Raw genomic sequence first — 22,438 nt, forward strand, 5'->3', positions numbered from 1 at the left:
CAGTACCATGGTCCTATAACCCCTGCAATCCAAGCTTCCTGAGGCAAGTTACCTCACAACCAAGGGAAATTGAGGACCTTGGTTATTAATTGTGGGTATCCCTCAAACTATGCTCTATACAATCTTTGTGGGAGATGTTAAGGACTCTCTGAAAATACACCCCCCACACACACACACACAAAAGCCTTAGAGGGTCGCAATATACAGACACTTTCTTTACTGCCCAGCTTATTTTTTAGTTTCTCCCAAGCTACTAATAGAACAGTCCCAGGTCTCTCCATCAATGTGAAGACTATTACTATTAAGAGATGCTTGAGTTTTTAAACACTAAGGCATGTTAAAGAGGGAGCAGCAAGTGTTAAGTATGGGTCAAAAATTATACCCAACCTATAGTTTTTAGGCCTAGTTTTCAAGACTAAGTGGAAGTCAAAACAATGTTTTCAGCAACTCCCTAGCGCACTCTAGAAGCTCCCCAATTTGTGGTCCTGTTAAGCCAAATTCTCCATCCAAATATACCTGGCTACAATGCCTGTTTCAAATAGACTATTTGAGGTCCTGGAATCCAATTTTGGGCTTTGAAGGAAAGGTCTTTAGATGTTCGGCTATCAGCCTGCTTCACTGATATTAGGTAGCCAGCAGGACTTAGCTCCCATTTTGAACAGAACTAAATGTGTAAGACCCAGTCTCAGTTTATAACTTTTTTTTTTTTTTTGGCCGTACCTCGTGGCATGCAGAACTTCCCCAACCGGGGATCAAACCCACACCCCTGCAGTGGAAACGTGGAGTTTTAACCACTGGACCAGCAGGGAAGCCTGAGTTTATAACTTTATTTCATAAAGATTTAAAATTTACTGGCAATCGTGTCAAGACAGCATGTGCATCTCTTCCAGAATAACGCAAATCCAAAAACTGGCCAGGAAGGCAGGGGCAGAGGGGGTGGGGGAAGGGCAGGTAATAGGTCCTTCAACTACAAACTGCATTTAGTTTCAAGTCAGAAATGCTACTGTGACCTCAGCATAAAGGAAAATAGTTCTTAAAGGGGGTAGATTCTTGCCAACCTCAAAATGGGATGATTTAGAGCAACGTGAACAACAGACCCTGAATCAAAGAGTTTAGTGGGAACTGAAGGTTGAGGAAAGGAGCTGCTGCAAAGAGTTTAGATCTAGGACCTAAAAAAAACTAAGTTCACATAAGAAGGTGGTGGCACTCTGGCACCAAAAAGAACAGTCCAGAATTTATACACAGCCTGGGCAGGAATTGGGGGTGGCAGGGAGAGGGGGCAAGGAGAAGGGAAAACCCAACCAGAAATACTGTGTTAAGGACTCCAGAATAGACGGACCACATGGGGGAGCTGTAAGCTACTAAGAAATCGAGCACCAAGAAGTACCTTTGGATGTGGTGATTTTGGTCAGCCCTTAAAACATCTGACTTCCTTCCAAGCAATCCTTTAGGGAGTACTCATTAGGTAAAGAGGCCTTCTAAAATCAAGAACTAGATAAAATAAAAACCAGGTTTCTGGGGGAGATGGTATCAGCAAGATATAAAAAGAGCTTACTAAGGAAAGCTGGACCACATGATAAAGGAGCATCTAGCAACCAACAAGAAAAACCCTATCTGGACAATGAAATTTGCCCCCCTAGTCCTTCAGGCAGACTTGGGACGTGTAACACTAATTCACAGCCCCAATATGAGATTGAGGGACCACGAAACCAGAAGTTAATATATTGCAATATAATTAGGTTTTCTGTTGTTGTTTGTTTTTTAAACAATGTAAGCCAAAGGGGATATGGGAAAAGGTCACCAGGAAAGAAATCTCCACACTGGTTTTCTAAGTCCCTGGGAAGAGCATCATACTTTCATTACCCTGGCAATATGCATTCAGGCTGAGTGGAAACTATCAGAGCCCTTCCACCATTTTACCTACGGCATTTCTACTCTTTTATGGAGAAAGATCTTGGGATACGAAAAAGAATGAGGCTTCAGGGAGATCAAGCACAATCTTAGAAGACTGAGTAAATGTAAAGCACAAACTGCTAGTCCTGACTACTCACTCATGTGATCTGCAAATTTAAAGTCTCCCAGAGCATCTATTTCTTTAATCTGATAAAGTGAATCAATGAGTTACAGTTGATCTTAAAGGTCCCTTCCAAATCTAGGTCTTTAATCCTCTAATTATGATGGGGTTGGTGGGGAGACAAAGGTAGGCGGGGAGTAGAAGGGTAAAGGGACCTGGCTGAATAATCAGGGTTGACTTAGGATAACTGGACAGAATCCTGCCAAATCTGAGGCAATGTCACCCACTGGTTGTTCAAGATTTAGCCAATGTCACAGGGAGAGGGGTAATACTAGTTCAGAGGAATGCAGACAGAAGCCGGCAAACTTTATTAGACTTTCCCCAACTTGCCTCCCATTCTGGGTAAAGAAATAACTTCTTTCCTTCACAGCACAGTCAACTAAGGTTCTTACTGTGGCAACTTTATTACAGCTAGAAACACAAATCTGGCCAAGAAGGCTGGCTGATAACCATGAAAAAAAAAAAAAGGTTAATGGAGAAGCTTTTATTCATTAACACAGAGCCTAAAACATTGTTATATTGCAAGGCAGAATAAAGCTACAAAATGTAACAATGAGAAAGAAGAGCAAGAACTGTGGCTCTAGATAAGAATTCAACAAGTCAGACTCTGAAACAGGCACTCAAGCAGAAACGGCCTAAACCTAAACAGTTTACCATTGCCCCGGCCCCCACCCTGTTATCCCCCAAAACAGTAAAAAGGAAACGGTCACAAGCTCACAATAGTTTGGTTCTCACCAATGTTAACAAAGGGAAAACAAAAACAAAACCAAAAAATACTTGAGGGGATGCCCCAAGATATATGCAATCAGTAGGGAGAGAATCTCTGTTTCTCGCTTTTCAGTTTGTTAGTTACACATGGCACGGCAGAGGTGGTGGTGGTGGTAGCTGAAGCCCCGGCACCCTTAGCAGCAGACACAACATTTAGAGCCAGGAGAGGGATGGGTTTCATGCCAAGCAGACTGGAGACACAAGGGGCGGTCGGAAGAGGGTTGGGGAGGCTGGAGGGTGCGTCGGAGGTCCCCGCTGTGGCGAGCGAGGGGGTGGTGGTGGAGGAGGAAGAAGAAGAAGAAGGGGTGGAGGGTTGAGAGAGGTTGATGCTGAGGTGATCAGGGATCGTGACGGAGGCTGCCTGGGAGGAGGGTTTAGCGTTTTCTAAACTGTAACAGAGGAAAAAAAGGAACAACAAAAAAAAGGGTGGGTGGAAGGGAAGAGCACAAAAGGGAAAAGTACAGGACAAAATCCGCTTCAGTTATCAGTAAGTGCCTCTGGTTGCCAATTAGGAAGACTTAATATCAACTTATGACAAGCTGTCTTTTATTCTGTGTCCCACCCTCTAAAAATGTATACTTTGCCAAATTCCATTCCACAATGCTATTTAAAACTGCTATGGTGAAGAAAAAGCTGACAGACTGAGAAAAATCACACACTTCCATATTACCTGACACACTGATCCAACCCGGAAGGCAGAAAAGAACGATTTCAAGCAGAAAATGAAAGAGTACCCATCCACCTCCAAACAAGAACAAATGTTTCACCCACCAATCACTTGAGCAGCTTTGGGATACTAATGCACAGAATTTTTAATTGTTTTTTCTGTAACTGATATTAAAATTTGCTTCTACCGCCACAGCAAACTAACCAAATATATCAGGATGGAAAGGGACAAGAGCCTAAAGTAGGTCACTCATTTCAGACTTCAAAGATTGTAGCATTTTCAATGAAAAATGCTGAGAACAGAAGCATAGATAAAATAAAGCCTCATTTCTGGTGATGGGGTGGGAGAGAAAAAAAGGCCCTTTGTTTTTAACTGACTGTACTTCTCATATAGACCTTAGAAAACTGGAAGAGAGAAACTTTAAGCACTGCTGAAAAGTTCAGTTTAATAAAGTAAAACTACCACTGCTACTCCTAAAATAAGCTCTAAATCACAGTAATGACCTGTAGCTCCCAAATGCCTGCATGTGTCTACGGCAGAACTGCAGGCATTTGCTGAAGTCTGTTGGACATCCTACGGCTAAAGATGAACTCTTCAAAGGCAGGGAGGCTCCTCTCAAGACTCCATTTTGTTTACCTAAATCCAAGGACAGTTGCAATCCATAAAAAAGGTGCCAAAATCAGTAGAAATGCTCAGGGTCCATTACTGAAAACAGAGAACTCTTTCTTTACCTAGTATTAATAAAACCAGTTTGCTTTCTGCGTTCAAACTGGGCCAATATGAGAAAGTGAAGAGTTAGCTGCGTGCACACATAGTCCTTGCTTGGTGTTAAATGAAGCTTTGAAAAGTTTTGACCCAAATCCATAGCTTGGACAGTTTCATTAAAAAGGATGATCCTGAAAAGAGTGACTAAAATCAGGAAACAAAGGTGGACCACGTTCTGCTTCCTTACAACTTAGCCACTGACCTAGTACAGGGGTCAGGCAAGCAAGTTACGTGGAAGCACTATCTGACAACATTGAGGGCAGGTCTACCCAAGCAGAAGAAAAATCGCTTGGTTTCCAGCTTCCAAGAACACGATTCTTTCCTCTTAACAACCCACCACCCCCATTAGAAACAAGGAAACAAACCTTTGCAAACAGTCTCAGAATTAACTACCATTTCAGTCTGAACAGTAAGAATTTGACATCTTGGTAGCTGAAGAAGAAAGCAGATCTAGACAGAGGAAAGTCTTTTCTACATAAAGACTAGAAAATACCTCAAGGCATCAAAAGACATAGGCAAAAGTCAGAACCACTACTGGGGATCTGATGAATTCTTAACCAGGGGATAAAAGACCATGGAATAAATACATGATCTGCATAAGCATGGCAAAAAATAGATCCCATACTTACGAATTCCTTTCCCTTGCACTAGATTCAGGAACCCATAAAATTTTTATGCACAACAGAGACTGTGACAGAGGTAAATAACAACTAGGTAAAAGTCTACATAAAAGGGATAGCTAAGTCCCTTGGGGAATGAGCTGCTAACACTGGTTTAAGATGTTAGTAAGCAATTAAGAACATGACTTAAGCACATGTGCTGAGAAAGCAAGTAATATAAATGCCTTGTAGGATACCCATTGGACTGTGAATAGTCCTGCTACAACTGTGTGTATTAACATTAGCTACGTTTGGATAAAAAAAGTAAAATCTCAGAAAGTCATTAAGAGATGAGATGAGACTGTGGGGGAAAGGAAAATACTAAGCATTTCTGAAACATCCAATACCTGTACCTCTCCTTTTCCACAAGCTCTGAACAATGGCACACACTGGCAACTTGAGAAAAATGGATGTTTTCAGAATAAACGGTAATGACTGCCTCCAAGAAACTGTCTTGCTGTCACATAACTTCATTATCCTTATTTCAATTAAGGGTGCTTTGGAGCCTAAACCCCATTAGTAAAGTATCAGTCTATATGACATCTACAGCAAGACCCACATTTGGTTTTAAGTCGGTGCTCCACCCAGAGCAGTCCTACTGGTGAAGACATGCTCCATACCTTCCACTCCCAAAACCATCAAAAAGTCAAATGCAAACAATCTATTCCCCGTCCCCCAACCCCATGCAAACTTATTACAAACTGGTTTCTTTTTCTGCTACACTAAGGATGGGTGAAAATTAGAGCTAGACTTTAAACTTTTTCTTTTGCCATCTCTACCCTTCCCATTTCCATCCCTCAAAGAATCCCACACTTTACATTAACAGTGTAACTTCCCCCAACACATACATTACTTATGCTGGCATGAATAACACGAAAGATAGGGAACACTTACCTGACATTGATTAGATATTGAGCCAGGCTAATGCTGGCAGCAGATCCAGTGATGGTAACCTGCCTATCAGTAGATCCTTCCACTGGGTTCGCAATTTTGATCTGCGCCCCAGACATCTGACGGATCTCATTGATTTTGGCGCCTTGACGCCCGATTATGCAGCCAATCAACTTAAGGGAGAAAAACAACAAGGCATACCAAATTAAGAGTTGCATGGTTAGGTCCAAGAATTCCACCCCACTCCTCAGGCTTCTATAGCTTGGGTCCACAAACATGACAATGGAAACTATCTGCATCCTACACATTCTACTCATATACTCCTGATTTTAAAAATTGAGTTATAGATTATATCTCAACTCTTGCCCTATTCTTCTGTCTGATCACTACAGGTCAGGGCCAACTCTAAGCTGAATGACTCCTAGGAGCATTAGCTCACTTCCTCAGAGTACTAACTCCAAAGACAAAATAAAGCAGAGCAAACATGATGATAAACCTAGCTAACCAGAGATAGGGATAAAGATAAAAGTATATTCTGTTTTTGGTAAAAAAGATGCCATAACTCATCCTGCCATGATTCCTACTTCACCATCGTGACAAGAATTCTGGCTAATTTCTAATGCTTTTGCCTTGGGAAAAAGTAAAAAATTGGCCAACATTTGCACTGTCCAATACTGTAGACACTAATAACGTGATAACTAAACACATGAAGTGTGGCCAGTAAGATTGAGAAATTGAATTATTCTTCTCAACAGCTACACGTGGTTAGTGACTACCACGTTGGGATAGTACAGACAGAACATCCAAGGACCACTGAATTAGAGATAAGGCTTCAGGTTCTACAAAAAACAAAGGCAAATGGGAATTTCTATTTGAGACAAAAAGCTTCTTTCTGGCTCATCAATTTCCTCCATCAGTTTTTACTTGAGATTTTATGTAGTTTTAAGAATTTAATTTGGTGTCTACAACCCCATTTTCGTAAGAGTGGCATGATGCCGTTGAAAAGACCTCTATTCTTTAAAACCAATTCTCTTATTTTCATCCCATGCAACCCAACCATATACTTACATCGTTTGGAATGGTGAGTTCATGAGAAGTAGTCTGAGCAGATGCATCCAAACCTGCTAAAAGACAGAAGAGAGCAAAGAAGTTCAATGCACAGCATACAAACTCCCACTGATTTGTACATTAACCTAACAGAAGGAAAACGAACTGGAAACCCAGCATTGGCTGTTGGGATTCATCACTAACTTGGAAGCCTCCAAGGAGGAAAGAGGGGGAGAGGGGTGTAGAAATAATGCTGGAAAGGTTCCTCTGTACACACAGAAGAGGCTGATTTCATGACACTTCCTGCAAAGCCCAGCCTATTAGGGTGTAAGGGGATGGAAGCAAGGGGCAAGGGAATGTGGTATCCTCAATTCTCAGGACCAAAATCTAAACAAGTACTTCTGCACTTCTCCCCTTTTCTGGTTGGATTTCCTGCTGTTGTGTTCCAATTTTATCTCACCTGATGCTATCACCAGCGCCAATATCATGCCTGTTATTGGGTACCATGGACTTTTGGCACACATGCAGAGTTGCTTTAAATATACCTATATCAGATTAACACCCTCCTAACACACCCTTACCCCTAACCTACACTTGAAGGTCAGTGAGAATGAGATGGCAGTAAGGTGTGGGAAGTTCATTTCTCCAGATTTATTCCCTGTCTTTTGCTCAATAATTTGTTCTGGGTTTTGTTTTCCAAAGAAAAAGAAAAAAAACTCCTATCAGCAAACACCCATACCCATCTGACACCTGGACTAGACCAGACCAGCTGGCTAACTCACAAGTCTAGTCTTGCTCTCAGCTGTGGCTGCTAAAACTCAGCATTTTTAGAAGGGGGTAGGCCAGATCCATCAAGGGACCCTCAGGGATACCAGGCCCACCCCCGCTTTGCTCTCTCAGCTCCTTTCTGCCATGTGCATGTTCTGCTGGTATGTCATGGGCAGTGAAACAAGACTCCCACCAGTTTATTAATATAACAGTAGAATACTACAGATTTTTTTTTTAATCATTACCCCAATAGCCTTTCACCTCTGGAGAGCTGGATTCAATGCCTGTTAAGATACAAGTGAAAATGAGTTTGGTGGTCTCATCCTAACCCTATCGGACAAGTTATTCCTTATATATATATAAAAAAAGCCCAAAAAAACAAAACAAAACAAAACAAAAACAAAAACCACTACACAATTTGGCACAAATGGATTGTTTCTACCCAGGTCTATGAACAGCTGGTGGAGAGAAAGGGGGTGCCAATCAGATCAAAGGGGCAGCAGCGAAGATGGGTTAGAAGAAATATCAGCCTACCCTTTGCCTGACAAGCATCCCCAGACCTCACCCCAAACCTTCCAGGGTCTTTTTTCTCTTTTAGAATAACTCACCCCAAATGAAAACCAAGTTAACAAACACATTACCTCCTTTCGTTTAGCCATAGAAAACAGGCAAGTTTAAACCAGCAGGATGCTGGGTAATGAAGTTTGTTTTAAACAGATGTCAAACTGAGACCTTGGGGCTGGCCTCTGTCTTGTACTACACCTTACAGAAATAAACACTGAGGTATCCATACCACTGAATCCGGTGTTGCCATGCGTCATGGGAAAATGAGACTGTTGCATTGCCAACTGGTGCAGCTTGGTCAACTGCAGGAAGGAAACAGAAGAGGCTGGCATTAGAAGAGCAAAACAGTCAGGGCTCAAGCACATTCAAATTTGAAAATGCAGAGCTCCTGATCCCCAAAGTTGGCTACTACTCAAACTATGACAGAGGGTAAGATATGGGGCTGGTATCACCATCCTGGGGATGGGCACAACAAGAAGGTAAGGGTTAGAAATAGAAAGGGTATCAGTACAAAGAGAATGAGCGCATTTGGGGTGTGTGAAAAGACAAGCAGCAGCACCCGCCTGACAACCATCCCCCTGTGGGCTATTTAATGAAGGTGTTTGCAGCCATTGCAACAGTTGCCCCAGGGACAAGCACAGACAGGCTAGGAAAACAAACTGTGCAGTGGTGCTAGGGAAAACACACCATGCAGGGTTCTGTCAGTACTGGGAGGAGGGAAGGAGATGAGGGGGCAGGGAAACTGCAAGGAGGAGAGAGATTAAGGTGAAACCAAACTGGGTTTAGCACACCCCCACCCCATGATTTCTACAGCTATTTTTCTTCATCTATATAAACTGTCCTGGCTGTTGTAAAACCATCCCTCTTCAAGTCTACTTCCCCTCCTGGGGGCTATCACTAACCAAGAGCCAATCTTAACTTCCCAAATCTAAAGCTCAGCACCTGAAAGAGTTAGTAAGGGTAGAGGATAAGTGCAGAAAGAAATGCCCTTGAAGTCTAAATACCAGCACTTTTTAAGTTGGAGTTTTTAGTGACAAAGAAGGTTTTATTGAGTTGAATTCCCAAATATTCAGCTTCCTATCCCTCCCTGTGTAAATAAACCCCTTTTCCCCACCCCTCCAGATGCTTTTTAAATTGTCACCTCAGACTGAGGAGTACAGAAGAAGGGCAAAGCCAACCTCCCACCTCCCATCCCCCGCCATGGAAAGGACTCCAAGCAGAGATGCACAGCCCACTGTCAATTTAAACTGTGCCCTGGGATAACAAATGACAGTATATCGTGGAACATTTCTCTTTTAGAGTAATCTGGAACATGGGAGAAAGCAGAATCTAATAATCTGCCAGATTATAATTTCCAGGGATTAAATGGCAAAAACAAGGTGCTACTATGTCCTGATTAAAGATTATTTAAGGGCCAAAATATGGAGTTCACCTTGTGAGGAAAACAATACTGCAAATGTTTAAGACCCAACTCACTCCTGCCTACATGGAGAAAAGAGACAATTTTGGACGGGAGAAGGAACTTTTCAAAACAAGAAGTGAAAACAAAACTTACATCTGGCTGTGGAATGGCATACTGTCCTTGAATGGTATAGGCCTACAAAAGGAGGAAAACAGTTCCTATTAAAAACCAATCACGGACAGCCACCCAGTGGGGGGAAAAAGACAGATTTCAACTAGCCAGGAAGCCAGAGTTGAACTAGAGAATAGGGAGGCCAGGGGTTGAGGCAGTAGATGGTATCTCACAAATACAGTCAGACCTGTTGGCCTTCTTTAAACCCTAATATGATGGCTTATTCCGGGATGCCTATAAAGGGAGCCATGTTCCCTGCAATCAAAGACAAAATAACACATCTGTTTCTTAATGAAAACGTGGGAAGTGGGATTAAACAATGCCTTGACTGCCCGAGCCCCCTTCCTTCTCCCTGTGTACAAGATAGCCTAGAAGGAAAACGGTCTTTCCTCAGCCACCCCAACCCTTCTACCAATCATGGTGACATGAATGATTTTTATCTGCACAAACCTACATGGCATGTTTTGAAACACTTCCCTTTCCTATCTTATTTTTCTCTACATCTGCCTAAAGACCTTAAGTGCACTGGAAGCTAGTTGGGTCCCTAGCACTAGGGAGCTGACCATAGGAACATACACACACAAAAAAATCACTGTGTTCTAAGTCCTGCCTTCTCCCACCTCCCCTCCATAAAAGGCACTTGCAGCTCCCACTACACCCTCCTCCCCCCACACCATAACCTCCCGAAAAGGGAGCTGGGTCTTCAGGGCAATGGGGTGGGGACAAGGAGAATCGGGAAGGGAGGGGAAGGAAGGAGCAGCTGGTTCACAGGATGTGAGGCTTCTCACATCACAGTGGCCAGTACCCCCAAAAGTGCACCCAGGTTGGGGTGGGAAGGTGAAAATGGGGTAGGAGGAGTAGGAGACAGGGAAAAGGGGTTGAACAAAAAAAGGAAAAAAAAGGAAAAAAAAAAGAGAGTTGGTGTTACCATCTGGTGGGCTACGCAGCCTGTGTGAAATGAGGTGGGGGGGTCAGTCCAGGTCCCCGTGGACAGGTGGTGTCCACAGCACAAAAATCACCAGCGCCACTGGCCCCCCGCGTGTTGGCAGTCTCGGCTGAGGCGGAAGGATTGAGTGAGCCTTGGAGACTGAACATCCCCTCTCACCTCTAGAGGTGGTCCCTCCAGGTCAGGGTTGAGGCACATGGACGGGGTGGTGTGGGGAAAGCTCGCACTGTCGCTGCCTGTGCTGTACCTGTCCTGTGGATAAATAGAGGATTTCAGTCTCCAGGGCTGTCAATCCGGCACCTTGTCACCAGCATGAAATTCACACAAAAAAAGTTGTTTAATTTTTTCTTTTCCTTTAAAAAGGAGCTCACAACACAATTTGAAACGAGCTGCAATCAGTGAATTAAAAAAAAAAGTTACCTATGGTGGCAGATTTCACACTGCACAATTGGGCTATTTTCAGTCAGAATGAAGGGGTGGGGCAACAGAGCTGATGCCAGCTCCTGGTCAGTGTGCGATTAAATTGAACCCCTACAGAGCCCACTTTGTCACAGAGGAACAAAAGACACAGGTCCATCTGTGGACACTGCATGAACTGGTCCATTTAAAAAGGCCCATGGGAATAATCCAAGACAGGGCCACTCATGGAAGAAGAAGCTGCAAGTTTTTAGAGGGTGGTCAATTGAATAAAGGGAAGGGAGGGAAGGAAAGCAAAGAGGTAAGAAGGGGTGGGTGGGAAGGGGAGGGAAGGAAAGGGAAATGAAGGAAGACTTGTAAATGGAGAGGACTGCTGCTGTGCAGTATGGACTCTAGATAATCCCAAGTGGGAGTGGAAGAATCCAGAAGAGTAGGAACTTGTAGTTCCAGGGTAGAAGGGAAAACGCCTAGAACTAAACCTCCCTGCTACACTGACTCTGGGCCTGTTTATCCTGCCTAACTATCCAGACTCATGGAGAGCCCTTTGACCAAACCAGTTTGTACAAGGCTAGTGTTAAAAGCAAGGTACTAAACTATGAGATGATTAATTTCTTGTGAACGCTTCCAGAACTACAAGACAAACTAAGTCCCCCAAAACTTATTCAGTTTTATGACAACTCAATAGAATATGAATGAGATGGACTTTAAGTGCTTCTCCAGTTCAAATATAAGATGGAACTAGTTGAATATCTGTGCTTTTAACAGGTCAGCCCCATGTACGAAAAGGCACTTTGAGCACTATACTTGTTTAGGCAGCTACCAAAATCAAGGTCACTATTTCAGCCTGAACCTCAATATTTTAAAAACCTACCTACTCCTCAAATACTAACCAAAAAGCATAAAACCATGGTGCTAATCAGTGCCCTTTGTCATAAAAATCTAAATTCAGAATAAACCACGTGCCAAGGATCCAGAGTTTAGGTGGGTGAAGGAGGAGAGGCCAAAGAGGTGCTTTGGTGTTCTTACTCTAACACCAAAGGTCACAGACCCAACATGCTCTCCCCCTTCTATTCTTAGACACTGAACCCTTACCCCAGCTGATTTGTTATGCCATGTGGGTTCAAACCAGTGTTTATGAGGTTAAGAGCCCGGGGACAACACACTGGAGTTTGGGAGTGAAGGGGTAGGAGTAGGGGAGGTGAGGTGGGGAGAAGGGGAAGTTTGTAGGACACTCAATTTCAGGACCCCCAATTTGAGACCACCATCCAAGAATCTCTTTCAGAGGTCCAACTCTTTGCTACCTTTATTCAGACCTCTAAAGAACACCCCACACATGAAAAAACATGGGATGGGGTGGGGTAGGGAAAGAAGTAGTGACACCAAGGCAATTTAACCCGTTCTTCTAACCCAACCCACCTTAAATTACTAAGTAAATTACCTCTTCCGAGTGCCTACAAAACTCCCATTGCCTGCTAAAAATTAAATAAGATAGCATTCATAGCTTTCTCCAGTACAAAAAATAAAACTGAAAGCAGGTCAAATTATGGCCAGAGTACAGGTTTCAGCAAGCATGCAGAGTGGCCTGGTGTGCTGCTGGCAAAGTTTTGACATTTCAGACATAATCCTTGTTCACCTTAGCCCACCAATAAAAAATTTCTTACCTGACCACCTGCAAAGATGACTGGAGAACTGGACGGCTTGGGCCGGTACGGGATGGTCACGCCCTTCGGGGGGGACTGGGAGAGAGTCAGAGGGGAAAAAAACAAAAAGAGATAAGGTTTCAAAGCTGCTTCAGCTGTGTGGCTTAAGCTCACACAGGTCAGTTAAATTAAAAACTGTATTATTTCCATTCCCTCACCTACCAACGTTGTCTCTGGCTAGATCTAATCTCAAATCATCTGCAGTTATTTGCCTTTAAAGCAGTAAGATGGTCCGTGGACTACAGAGCTCACACTAATTCTCATCAAGGCAGATTCCCCTGTAATAATTTAGGCATTATTTCCATGTGTTCAAATAAGTCTAATTAACACGAAAAACCTGTATGTGTACATATGTACGTTTGAGTTGGTAATTAAGATCCTACATTTTGGCCTGAATAGGAAATAAAGACAAAATAGGAAATAAAACTCCCAAATGTTGCACTTAGGACTGTCCATAAATAGTTCAAAGGCTCAATCAATATTTTCCTAAACTCTACTTGAAAATTCTACTTTCCTTTCTCACCAATATGGGACCAACTCCCTATGACAATTCTAAAAAGGTTTAATTCCCCTTAATTTTGCTATTCTTGTTAATTGAATAGCATCCACCAGAACCTCATAAGTCATTCAGAAACACCATTATGGATACATTTTTTTTTATACATACAGCATTCTGAATATAATCCTGCCTCATCAGAAATTAATTTAAAGAATATATCAAAGTTGCATGTAGCTAAAATATTGTAATCTGAAAGGCAATTTAACTTAGCTTCTCAGGAACCCAGATACATCTTTTGTCCACTCATTCCTAGTAGTGAATCTTCCCCTACCAACTCTGCTAAAATCGCTGTAAACCAAATGATCACCACTGCTTAGTTTCTATTTTTGCTTGCACTATAAGAAAAGTCAAAGCTGGGGGAAGGAAAATATGAACTCAGGGAACCTCTTCCCCACCCCCACTGAAGGCTTCTAACAGCCTCACCTAATTCTAGTCTTACTAAATATAGATCAGTCTGTCTCCCTAAATCACCCTCCCCCCATTCTCAGCATGAGCCTGAGGGCTTACCTCCAACATGACCACGCAGATCTGTTTCACACACTCAATGATGGACTGCGGAATGCCAGCAATAGTGATGGCCCGCTCAGTTGAGTTGGGGAGCATATCCCCTGCCACCTGGACCTGAGCCCCTGTACTCTTTGGGGGTAAAAAAAATTTTAAAATCAGAAAAAACAGCTCATACTCTTCAGTATCTCCCAGCAGAAATCTTAAGAATCTAAAGCTCAGTAGACACTTATCCCATCTCCTATCTTACCCTTTTTATCCTCCCTTCCCACTCTTCCCTTATTCCAGATAAGACTGTTTAATCAGTTATAAATTATCCTCTGAAAGCTGAAAATAAGGCTGAATAACAGCGTAAATTTAACCTGGTCTCAAGAAAAGGGTCCCTCTAGACAGTTTCCTCTCAGCTAATGATAGCTCTGTAGGCCATCAAACAAAATACCCACAAATATCACCCACCTTTCATTCTCTCATTTAACAAATGTTTATATCAAGCCCATGCTATATGTGCCAGGTACCACCCCAGGTACTTGGAATACATCAATGAACAAAATCAAAATCCCTGCTCACATGGCATGTACAAAAGGCTCCCAAAAACTACAATTAGTTTTCCTTTAGGAGCCATTCAAATTTCATTCCAACATCCAATTCAATAACTCCCAGATATAATTAAAAGCTTCCACAATTTCATGTAACTTCCATAATTTAAAAGGGAGAATTACAACTACATCCCAATACACCTTCATTTTCCCCTTGCTATTTAGGGATTTGGCCAAGAAAAATACTTGATATTATCGATCAAATTGAAAGCTCTTTAAACATAAAAAAAAGATAACGTAGTCTCATGGAAAAGTTGCCAATGGGTCATATGCAATAGGTGGAAATTCTGGTTAACTTTTCTGATTTATTGTTGTTAAAATATATGGAATATAAAATATATATATACACATATACCAAGCAAATTACAGTCTTCTAGGACTATTACTTTAATAAAAATCTTCATCTCAATGAACACAAACTTTTCCTAGACATAGTAAAGGCTAATAGAAGAAGCACATTTAGAATAATTTACATTTCAAAAAGAAAATGAGCACAAGTTACCAACCTCACGTATTTCCTTGATCTTGCAACCACCTTTCCCAATGAGAGAGCCACACTGACTAGCAGGGACCACCAGCCTCAGAGTGACTGGGGGTCTACTGGCAGCTGTGCTATTGGTCATAGAGCTGCTGATGTCCTACAACAAGAAATTAGTCAAAACATCAGAATATAAAAGTTTAAACAGATCCCTGGGAACCCATAACTGCCATGAAAGAACCTTACAAGGGACATATTATGTCACAATCTGCATCAACAAAGGTTCAAATATTGCCTCCCCCCAAAACCCTATTTCTGAAAAGATAAAATGGCCTACAAACGTCCTCAGGTTTAGCCCTAAATATATTTTCCTTCACACCGGAAGTGTTCTTAGTAGAGAGAAAACTTACTTTGATAATTAAAGAGTTTTCTCAGTAGAAGACAAAATTAAATATTAAGAGATAAAACAATGCAATCCAAATTCAAGTAACCGGGCTTCCCTGGTGGTGCAGTGGTTGAGAGTCCGCCTGCCGATGCAGGGGACATGGGTTCGTGCCCCGGTCCGGGAAGATCCCACATGCGGCAGAGCGGCTGGGCCTGTGAGCCATGGCCGCTGAGCCTGCGCGTCCGGAGCCTGTGCTCCGCAATGGGGAGAGGCCACAACAGTGAGAGGCCCGTGTACCGCAAAAAAAAAAAAACAAAACAAAACAAATTCAAGTAACCAATTCTGTTCTCTTAGAAAACTACATAAAGATTAAATACTGTACTTCCATTTATCCTTGTCTTAATTTCTTGGTAATAGTACCATTGTACAGATAATGAAATTGAGGCTGAGTACCTACCCCAATCACATCTAAAAAGCTGTAGATTTTAAACTAAAGGACTGTATTGGTTCCAAAGCCCATAGTCTTTCCAGTTACAATATGCTGCATCTGAAAGTCATGGCTTTAAACTAGTTAAGTTTAGCCTTCTGAGAATTAAATGGTTTTAGCCTAATCTCTATGTAGTAGCTAGACCTGGGAACTCCTCAAACATAAGCCCCTAAAGTCAAGAACATGCTTATTTGTTGAAAGCATGAATAGATTTTCTGAATTTTTTAAAAATATATTTATTCGGCTGCACCGGGTCTTAGTTGTGGCACGCAGGCTCTCTGGTGCAGCATGTGGGATCTAGTTCCCTGATCAGGGATTGAACCTGGTCCCCCGGCGCTGGGAGCTCGAGTCTTAGCCACTGGACCACCAGGGAAGTCGCTAGATTTTCTGAACTTTTTTAAAGCTACAAGCTCTGGATTAGCAGGGTCTTGCAGATCAAAGGATAACATTTCTGATCTTGGCAAGGATAAGATTTCAGGCACCATTAAGGCATCAAGCAGCAGCCCCGAAGCTCTCCTCTGCCTGCAATGTCAAATGCATGATTAGCACTATTACTGCAGAAGTGGGAGGAAGCTGAAGACTGGACCTAGGGCAATGGTTGTTCAGCATTTTAAGGTTGAAACCAGTTAATTATTAAAAAAACTTCCTTCAGTCAGAAAATCTCTGGTATTGATATTTTGCTTCTGATCACTTATAAAACGCATTCCCTCCCTTCAAGTATAGCTCAAGTATAGTATAGACACAGTTACCAGATTTTTTTTTAAAATATATAACTGCATCCAGGGTTGGAAGATACCTGTATTTATGGAATATATTAGTGTTCAGAAGGGCTCCTAACAAAAGCATGTTAATTTAGTCCACTCAACTATGAATTAGGGGACATAATTACCAACACAGTGGTGGCATACCTTCAAAACTGCTGGTTAAGAAATAAAACATGCTGGTTTTTCACACATTTTTTAGAGTCCCTGATAATAGTCAAACTATTTGGGGGTTTTTCTGGGGGCTCTTTTATTCAAGTATAGTCAATATACACTATTTAGCTTTCAGATGTACAACATAGTGATTTGACATTTAAATACATTACAAGATGATCAACACAGTAAGTGTAATAACCGTTTGCCACCAAACAAAGTTAACCTCCCATTACTTATTTTATAACTGGAAAATAGGGAATGCTTCACAAATGTGCGTGTCATCCTTACACAGAGGCCACGCCAATCTTCTCTGTATCATTCCAATTGTAGTTTATGTGCTGCCAAAGTGAGCACTCAAACTACAGTTGGGGGTTAGGGGTGCCGACACCCCACCCCAGTCAGAAGTCCACGTATAACTTAACTTATCCGCAGTTCTGCATCCACAGATTCAAGCTACCTCTGATTGTGTAGTTCTACAATACGTGTTGTGTAGTACGTATTTATTAAAAAAAAAAAAAAAATCAAGTACAAGTAGACCTGCACACTTCACACTCATGTTGTTCAAGGGACAATTGTATTTTTCTACCGATTAAAGTGACATCTTTTTTTAATTACAAATGGTCCAATTTGGGGGATGATGAATGGGAGCAAAGAACCCATTTACGGAGTTTTATGATCTAGTCTGTCCTTGAATTTTAAAAGCCCTTAGAAATCATTAAACTACCTAGAAGCACAAAATAAAGAATGAGGGGCAGGGAACAACAAACCTCTTCCAGTTTGTCAATGATCATAGCAAAGGCTTTGAAGATGGCATTAGTGGGTCCAGCCAAAGTGATAATCCTCTCAGGACAATTCCCTTCTGAGATGTTGATACGTGCACCACTCTGGATAGGAAACAGAGCCAAAAGGTTAAAGAGAAAAAGATCTGAGTGCGTGTGCGCGCGCGCGCACACACACACACACACACAAATATATAATCCCTCCTAAATAAGATGGGCAAGAAACTGCCTGTATACATGATTCTGACACAAGGCAATATCGACATCACTTCAAATAGTGCTCCATATTTGTCCTCAAACATGAACTACAGAAGCTGCTTTAAGTCTTGAATGACCTGAGACTTCCTAAAATTACATTTCCCAGCATACTATTTGTCATTACAAATAACTGCGCCAGAAAAATACAAGCTTCTCCTATTAAGATCTCCCCCTCAGGCTTCCCTGGTGGCACAGTAGTTAAGAATCTACCTGCCAATGCACGGGACACGGGTTCGAACCCTGGTCCAGGTGGATCCCACATGCCGTGGAGCAGCTGAGCCCGTATGCCACAACTACTGGGCCTGCGGCTCGAGCCCGTGAGCCAGAACTGCTGAGCCCGCGTGTCACAGCTGCTGGGGCCCACCTGCCTGGAGCCTGTGCTCCGCAACAAGAGAAGCCACCACAATGAGAGGCCCGTGCACCGCAACAGAGTGGCCCCCGGCTCGTCGCAACGAAGACCCAACCCAGCCAAAAATAAAATAAATAAATCTAAAAAAAAAAGAGAGAGAGAGAAAAAGATCTCCTCCCTTCTGGGACTTCCCTGGCGGTCCAGTGGTTAAGACTCTGCACTTTCACTGAAGCAGGCGCAGGTTTGATCTCCGGTCGGAGAACTAAGATCCCACATGCCGCACGGCCAAAAAAAAAAATTCCCCCTTCTAATCTCTCATTAAATTTTTTTTTGCTTTTGTTTTAAAGGTTTTTTACTTCCCAAGTTAACAGTCCCTTAACCCCCCCATCCGCAATAACTCACCTCCTCACGCATCTTCTTAACTGATTCTCCTTTCTGTAAGAGGAAAAGTCAAGAGTGAGTTCCAACTGCTATTTAAATGCAGACTGACTAAATAGTAATTAGAGTTGAAGTGATGTCTTACCTTCCCGATGATACTGCCAACTTCCTGCAATGGAGAAAATTAGTGTCAAATATGAGGAAATCTGAAGCGTTCATTATCACAAAAAGTAATTTTTAACAGTCCAAAGCAATGGAAAAACTAAGATTTATTGGGAAAAGGAATGGACAGGCTTATTATTTTCTTTGCTCAAAATATAAGCAAAGCTATCAAACAACTGTGAAGAAATAATGGAGTAATTAAATGCTATCTTTAATGTAAATCCTTTTTTAAAATACCAAATATATCACCCCACCTTAAAGTTACCCCAAAATTGTTTGGGCAGGGGAAATCTACCTATCACAAGCTATAGCAACATCCATGAGAAAAACTTATCATCCAGGTATGAGACAGTCTTTGGCTCTAGCCTCTGGTTAAGCCTTTCCTGCTCAGTGGCGCTTCCTAGTAAAGTCTGTTCGTTTTCCCACTACACTCTCATCTACTCCGCTAGAGAAGAGTTCTAAAGCCAGACACCCCACAGTGCTAATCTGATGAGCTCCGAGATCCATGCCCTCTCTTCCTGGCCCCTCCCCTAGCAGTTACTATGACCCAATTTCCCAAGCTGGTGCATACCTTTCCATGCATAAGTAGCCGGATGGTGAGAGTGACATTTAATCCACCTTCAATCACACCGGTGTCCATGTCGAGCAGTGTTCTGAGGAGCTGGACTTTGAGTGGTCAAGTCTTTGGTCACTGGTGGGGGTGAAAGTCAAAAACTGAAATGAAAACATGACGAAAATCAGAGTAGGAAAACAACAGAAATTTACTTTAACCATTATCAATGTTTTCTAATGAACTCTTTTCCTTAAATGACAGTCTATCAGTTGGCAGGCTTATATACATCCAGCACAACTGCATTAACAGCTCAGGTTCTCTTACAGAGTATGGAAGGCAACTTTCCAGTCTGCTCTCATTAACGGTATGGTTTCTGCTGACTCTCAGGATGTGAAAGATTCCTTCAATTGGCAATGGTTCTAAGAGAACTGCTGAACGTGCACCAGTTGTCCTTCAGCAGAATAAGCTTCAAGAGAATACAGAAACACCTGGAAATCATGAGGGCAAACCTCAAACTAATCAACTACACTCAGGGCAACGACCTTTCGCTTCCCTGTTAGGAAGCTTCTTGGGTTGAAAGCTAGAGAGGACACATGTAAACGTTCTTACTGGCAGCAATTTCTAGGTAAAGAAATTGATAAGAGGCATCTCACATTAAAATTTTGAATGTCAATAGATGCCACCAAATAATTTTTAAAAGATTTACATCAAAAACCTCATTGAAAAAGCATGTGAAATGCCTTCTATTGCAGGCTGGGTTCCATATTCCCCTTTGGGAAATGACTCAATACATTAAGTGCAGCCTGAGTCCTCTTTTCCCAACCTAGCTTGATAGTCACTCAAGATCTGAAAATTTTCCTTGCTTCTGTGTTAACCTCTGTTACCACTCAAGTCTTCATTCAAATCTATTAAATCTTAAATTTTCTTCCAAAGGAAACAATCGAAATTAAAACTGGTACTGCTAAAAATTTATTGTGTAGTTGTTTTAAACAACAGCAGTAACGAGCCTTTCCTACTGAGGCCCTTTCCCCACGTATCCTCTAAAGAAATGTTCCTAACATTTCTGCTTTAGAATAATTGACTACGTGTAGAAAGAATGTTTTTGGATATACCTTAGCCTACAACACCTCTTTAGGCCCTAAGAGTGGTTCTTCCCAAAGTTGTGAAATTTCTCCAGTGACATTTTTAGTACCCATCCCTTCAAAACAACATCAGTGATCTCTCTCCTACACCCAGTCTTGCCCCTTCACAAAACCAGCCACCGTTTTAACTTTGCTCTAACACAAAACATACATATCCTAAGTATTTAAAGTGTTTAAGTGGCTGCCAAACCATTCTGTATATGGCAAGCTGCCCTATGGCTACCTCAAGTAAGTGACTGAGGTGACTGAGGCATCCCCAAAGCACTTCATTCCCCCATTTCCAGAATATAATTAATTACTGGCAAAATCCCAGAATTCAACACTTTTCACTCAAGGAAAAACAATAGTGCTAGGGGTGAGGAGGGGAACGGGGAGAGAGAGTTAAGTCTGTGCAGAAAACTTTCTTTTTTCAGTAAGACATGGTAAAAATTTGGCAGTTTAATTCCTTATCCCCATTCACATAATAGGAAGCACGTTACAAATACCACAATAAATCCAAGTTCGAAAGGGCAAGAAAATTGAAAACCTATTTGAAGCCATTTCTTGAGGTAAGGAACAAAGGTGCATTTCCAACTCCAAATCATCCAAGAAATCCCTGTCATACTTCTCTCCTGACTAGATCAACGTCAGTGTACCCAATCCCAGGAATCCAGCTGTTAATCCTGCAGTCCATTACCCCTTCTCCTATAAATAGCTCGGTCTGGGTCTACAGCGGCATTTTGTAATTTCAAAATTCGTTACCTCGAGAGAACGTCCTGCATAACTCGGTAACTGGGAGCCCGTCTACCCTTTCTTTAACTCCACAGCCCCCCTCCCCTTGGTCATCCAAGCATTTTCCACTCAAAAAATGCACCCCCTATCCCTCCACTAGAAAAGACGGGAAAAAAAATAAACGGTTCGGTCGGGGGGGGGCGCTGCGATCCAGGGGGAGGAGCCGGACTAGTAGCGCCTCCTCGTGTGGCTGCGCCAGCGCCTGACCCCCGCGGGGAGCCGCGCTCACCCGCCCGGCCAGCAAGCCGGCCATCGCCTCCCCTCACCCGCCTCAACCAACAAATCCACCGCCGCCCCCCCCTACCGCGCGCGCGCCCTCCTTGACTCCTGCGCAGCCGCCACCGGGAAAAAGCGGGGGGGGGAGGGGGGGAGGGGGAAGGCCTTTCGCGAGGCCTAGTAGGCCTCGCCGGAGCCAGGGCCTCGCGTGAATGGCCGGCCAAGCAGAGTGAGGAGGTAGGCGCTCACGCGGGACTACGCGAGGTCGGGGCTCGTGACGAGGACCGGAGACCGCTAAGAAAGATGGCAAGAATAGAAATAGAGCTATAGCCGCGGGCGGAGGGAGAATCTTGAAGCTTACCTGCAGGCGCGAGGCGACTGAGGGGAAAAGGGGAGCGGGCGGGAAGGGGAAGGGCGGGAGGCCGGGGGCGGAACAATAGGGGCGGGCGGGAAGGCGAGGGGGGCCCCGCGGGCGGGCGGAGGAGGAAGGGGGGGGTGGAGGAGGAGGAGGAGGAAGGGGGAAAGAGACCCCGGGGCGGGTGGAGGGCGGCGGAGGGCGGGCGGGCGGGCGGAGGGCGGGCGGGCGGGAGAGGGCGCAGGCTGCGGCTGCTCCGGCTGCTGCCTCTGCTGGTCTGGGAGGGGGACGGGGCGGAGCGGCCCGCTTTCAACCCCGCGCACCCTCCGACCCCGGAAGCGCTAACCGCCCCGGGGGCCGGCGAGGCGACTGCGTCGTCCAAACCCTCCCCACGCAATACGGACGGCCTCCCAACAGCCTAGAGCGGCTCCGTGGACACCACTGACACCAGCGAGACAACTGGTAGCAGACGGCGAAGTTCATGATAGAGCGGCAGCGTGGGGGGGGGCAGGGAGGAAACTAGTGTCCCCTAGCGGGCTGGCTGGAAAGCCCAGGCGTAAGTGCGGAGAGAGTTGGCAGTCGCCATGGATAAAGGAAACGGGAAAATGGGATGTGTGAGGAGAAACTGACAAGAGCCGGGAAAACCCAGTAGTCTATAGTGATACTCAGAAAGAGAAAAAAAGCTAATTTGCCACATTGGAGGTCACTTT

The 22,438-nt window shown here is 43.5% G+C and overlaps 1 protein-coding gene and 1 non-coding gene across 32 annotated transcripts in view; both read right to left on the reverse strand.

Annotated features, from left to right (window-relative positions):
• Positions 1 to 21,900, reverse strand: part of PCBP2 (poly(rC) binding protein 2) — a 22,512-nt gene extending 612 nt beyond the window's left edge. The window contains exons 1-15 of one of the 31 annotated variants that reach the window (XM_030866825.3): positions 21,735 to 21,890; positions 19,263 to 19,405; positions 18,675 to 18,698; positions 18,554 to 18,586; positions 17,533 to 17,649; positions 15,005 to 15,136; positions 13,906 to 14,034; positions 12,801 to 12,875; positions 10,882 to 10,974; positions 9,759 to 9,800; positions 8,433 to 8,505; positions 7,885 to 7,923; positions 6,893 to 6,948; positions 5,828 to 5,997; positions 2,520 to 3,231 (exon numbers count right to left, since the gene is read on the reverse strand). In XM_030866825.3, coding sequence (XP_030722685.1) covers positions 2,880 to 3,231; positions 5,828 to 5,997; positions 6,893 to 6,948; positions 7,885 to 7,923; positions 8,433 to 8,505; positions 9,759 to 9,800; positions 10,882 to 10,974; positions 12,801 to 12,875; positions 13,906 to 14,034; positions 15,005 to 15,136; positions 17,533 to 17,649; positions 18,554 to 18,586; positions 18,675 to 18,698; positions 19,263 to 19,331 — 1,404 coding nt within the window. In that variant the 5' untranslated portion in view covers positions 19,332 to 19,405; positions 21,735 to 21,890 and the 3' untranslated portion in view covers positions 2,520 to 2,879. Of the gene's footprint in view, positions 1 to 2,519; positions 3,232 to 5,827; positions 5,998 to 6,892; positions 6,949 to 7,884; positions 7,924 to 8,432; positions 8,506 to 9,758; positions 9,801 to 10,881; positions 10,975 to 12,800; positions 12,888 to 13,905; positions 14,035 to 15,004; positions 15,137 to 17,532; positions 17,650 to 18,553; positions 18,587 to 18,674; positions 18,699 to 19,262; positions 19,406 to 21,734 lie in introns of those variants that run through there. The other 30 variants (XM_030866824.3, XM_030866822.3, XM_030866823.3 and 27 more) reach the window with 30 other exon arrangements.
• On the reverse strand, positions 17,013 to 17,119 carry LOC115858796 (U6 spliceosomal RNA). Its single transcript, XR_004041800.1, has one exon. It is a non-coding gene; the product is annotated as a U6 spliceosomal RNA (small nuclear RNA).
• Positions 21,901 to 22,438: the final 538 nt, after the last annotated feature.

The sequence above is a fragment of the Globicephala melas genome, chromosome 10, assembly GCF_963455315.2.
Source record: "Globicephala melas chromosome 10, mGloMel1.2, whole genome shotgun sequence".
Taxonomy (NCBI): Eukaryota; Metazoa; Chordata; class Mammalia; order Artiodactyla; family Delphinidae; genus Globicephala; species Globicephala melas.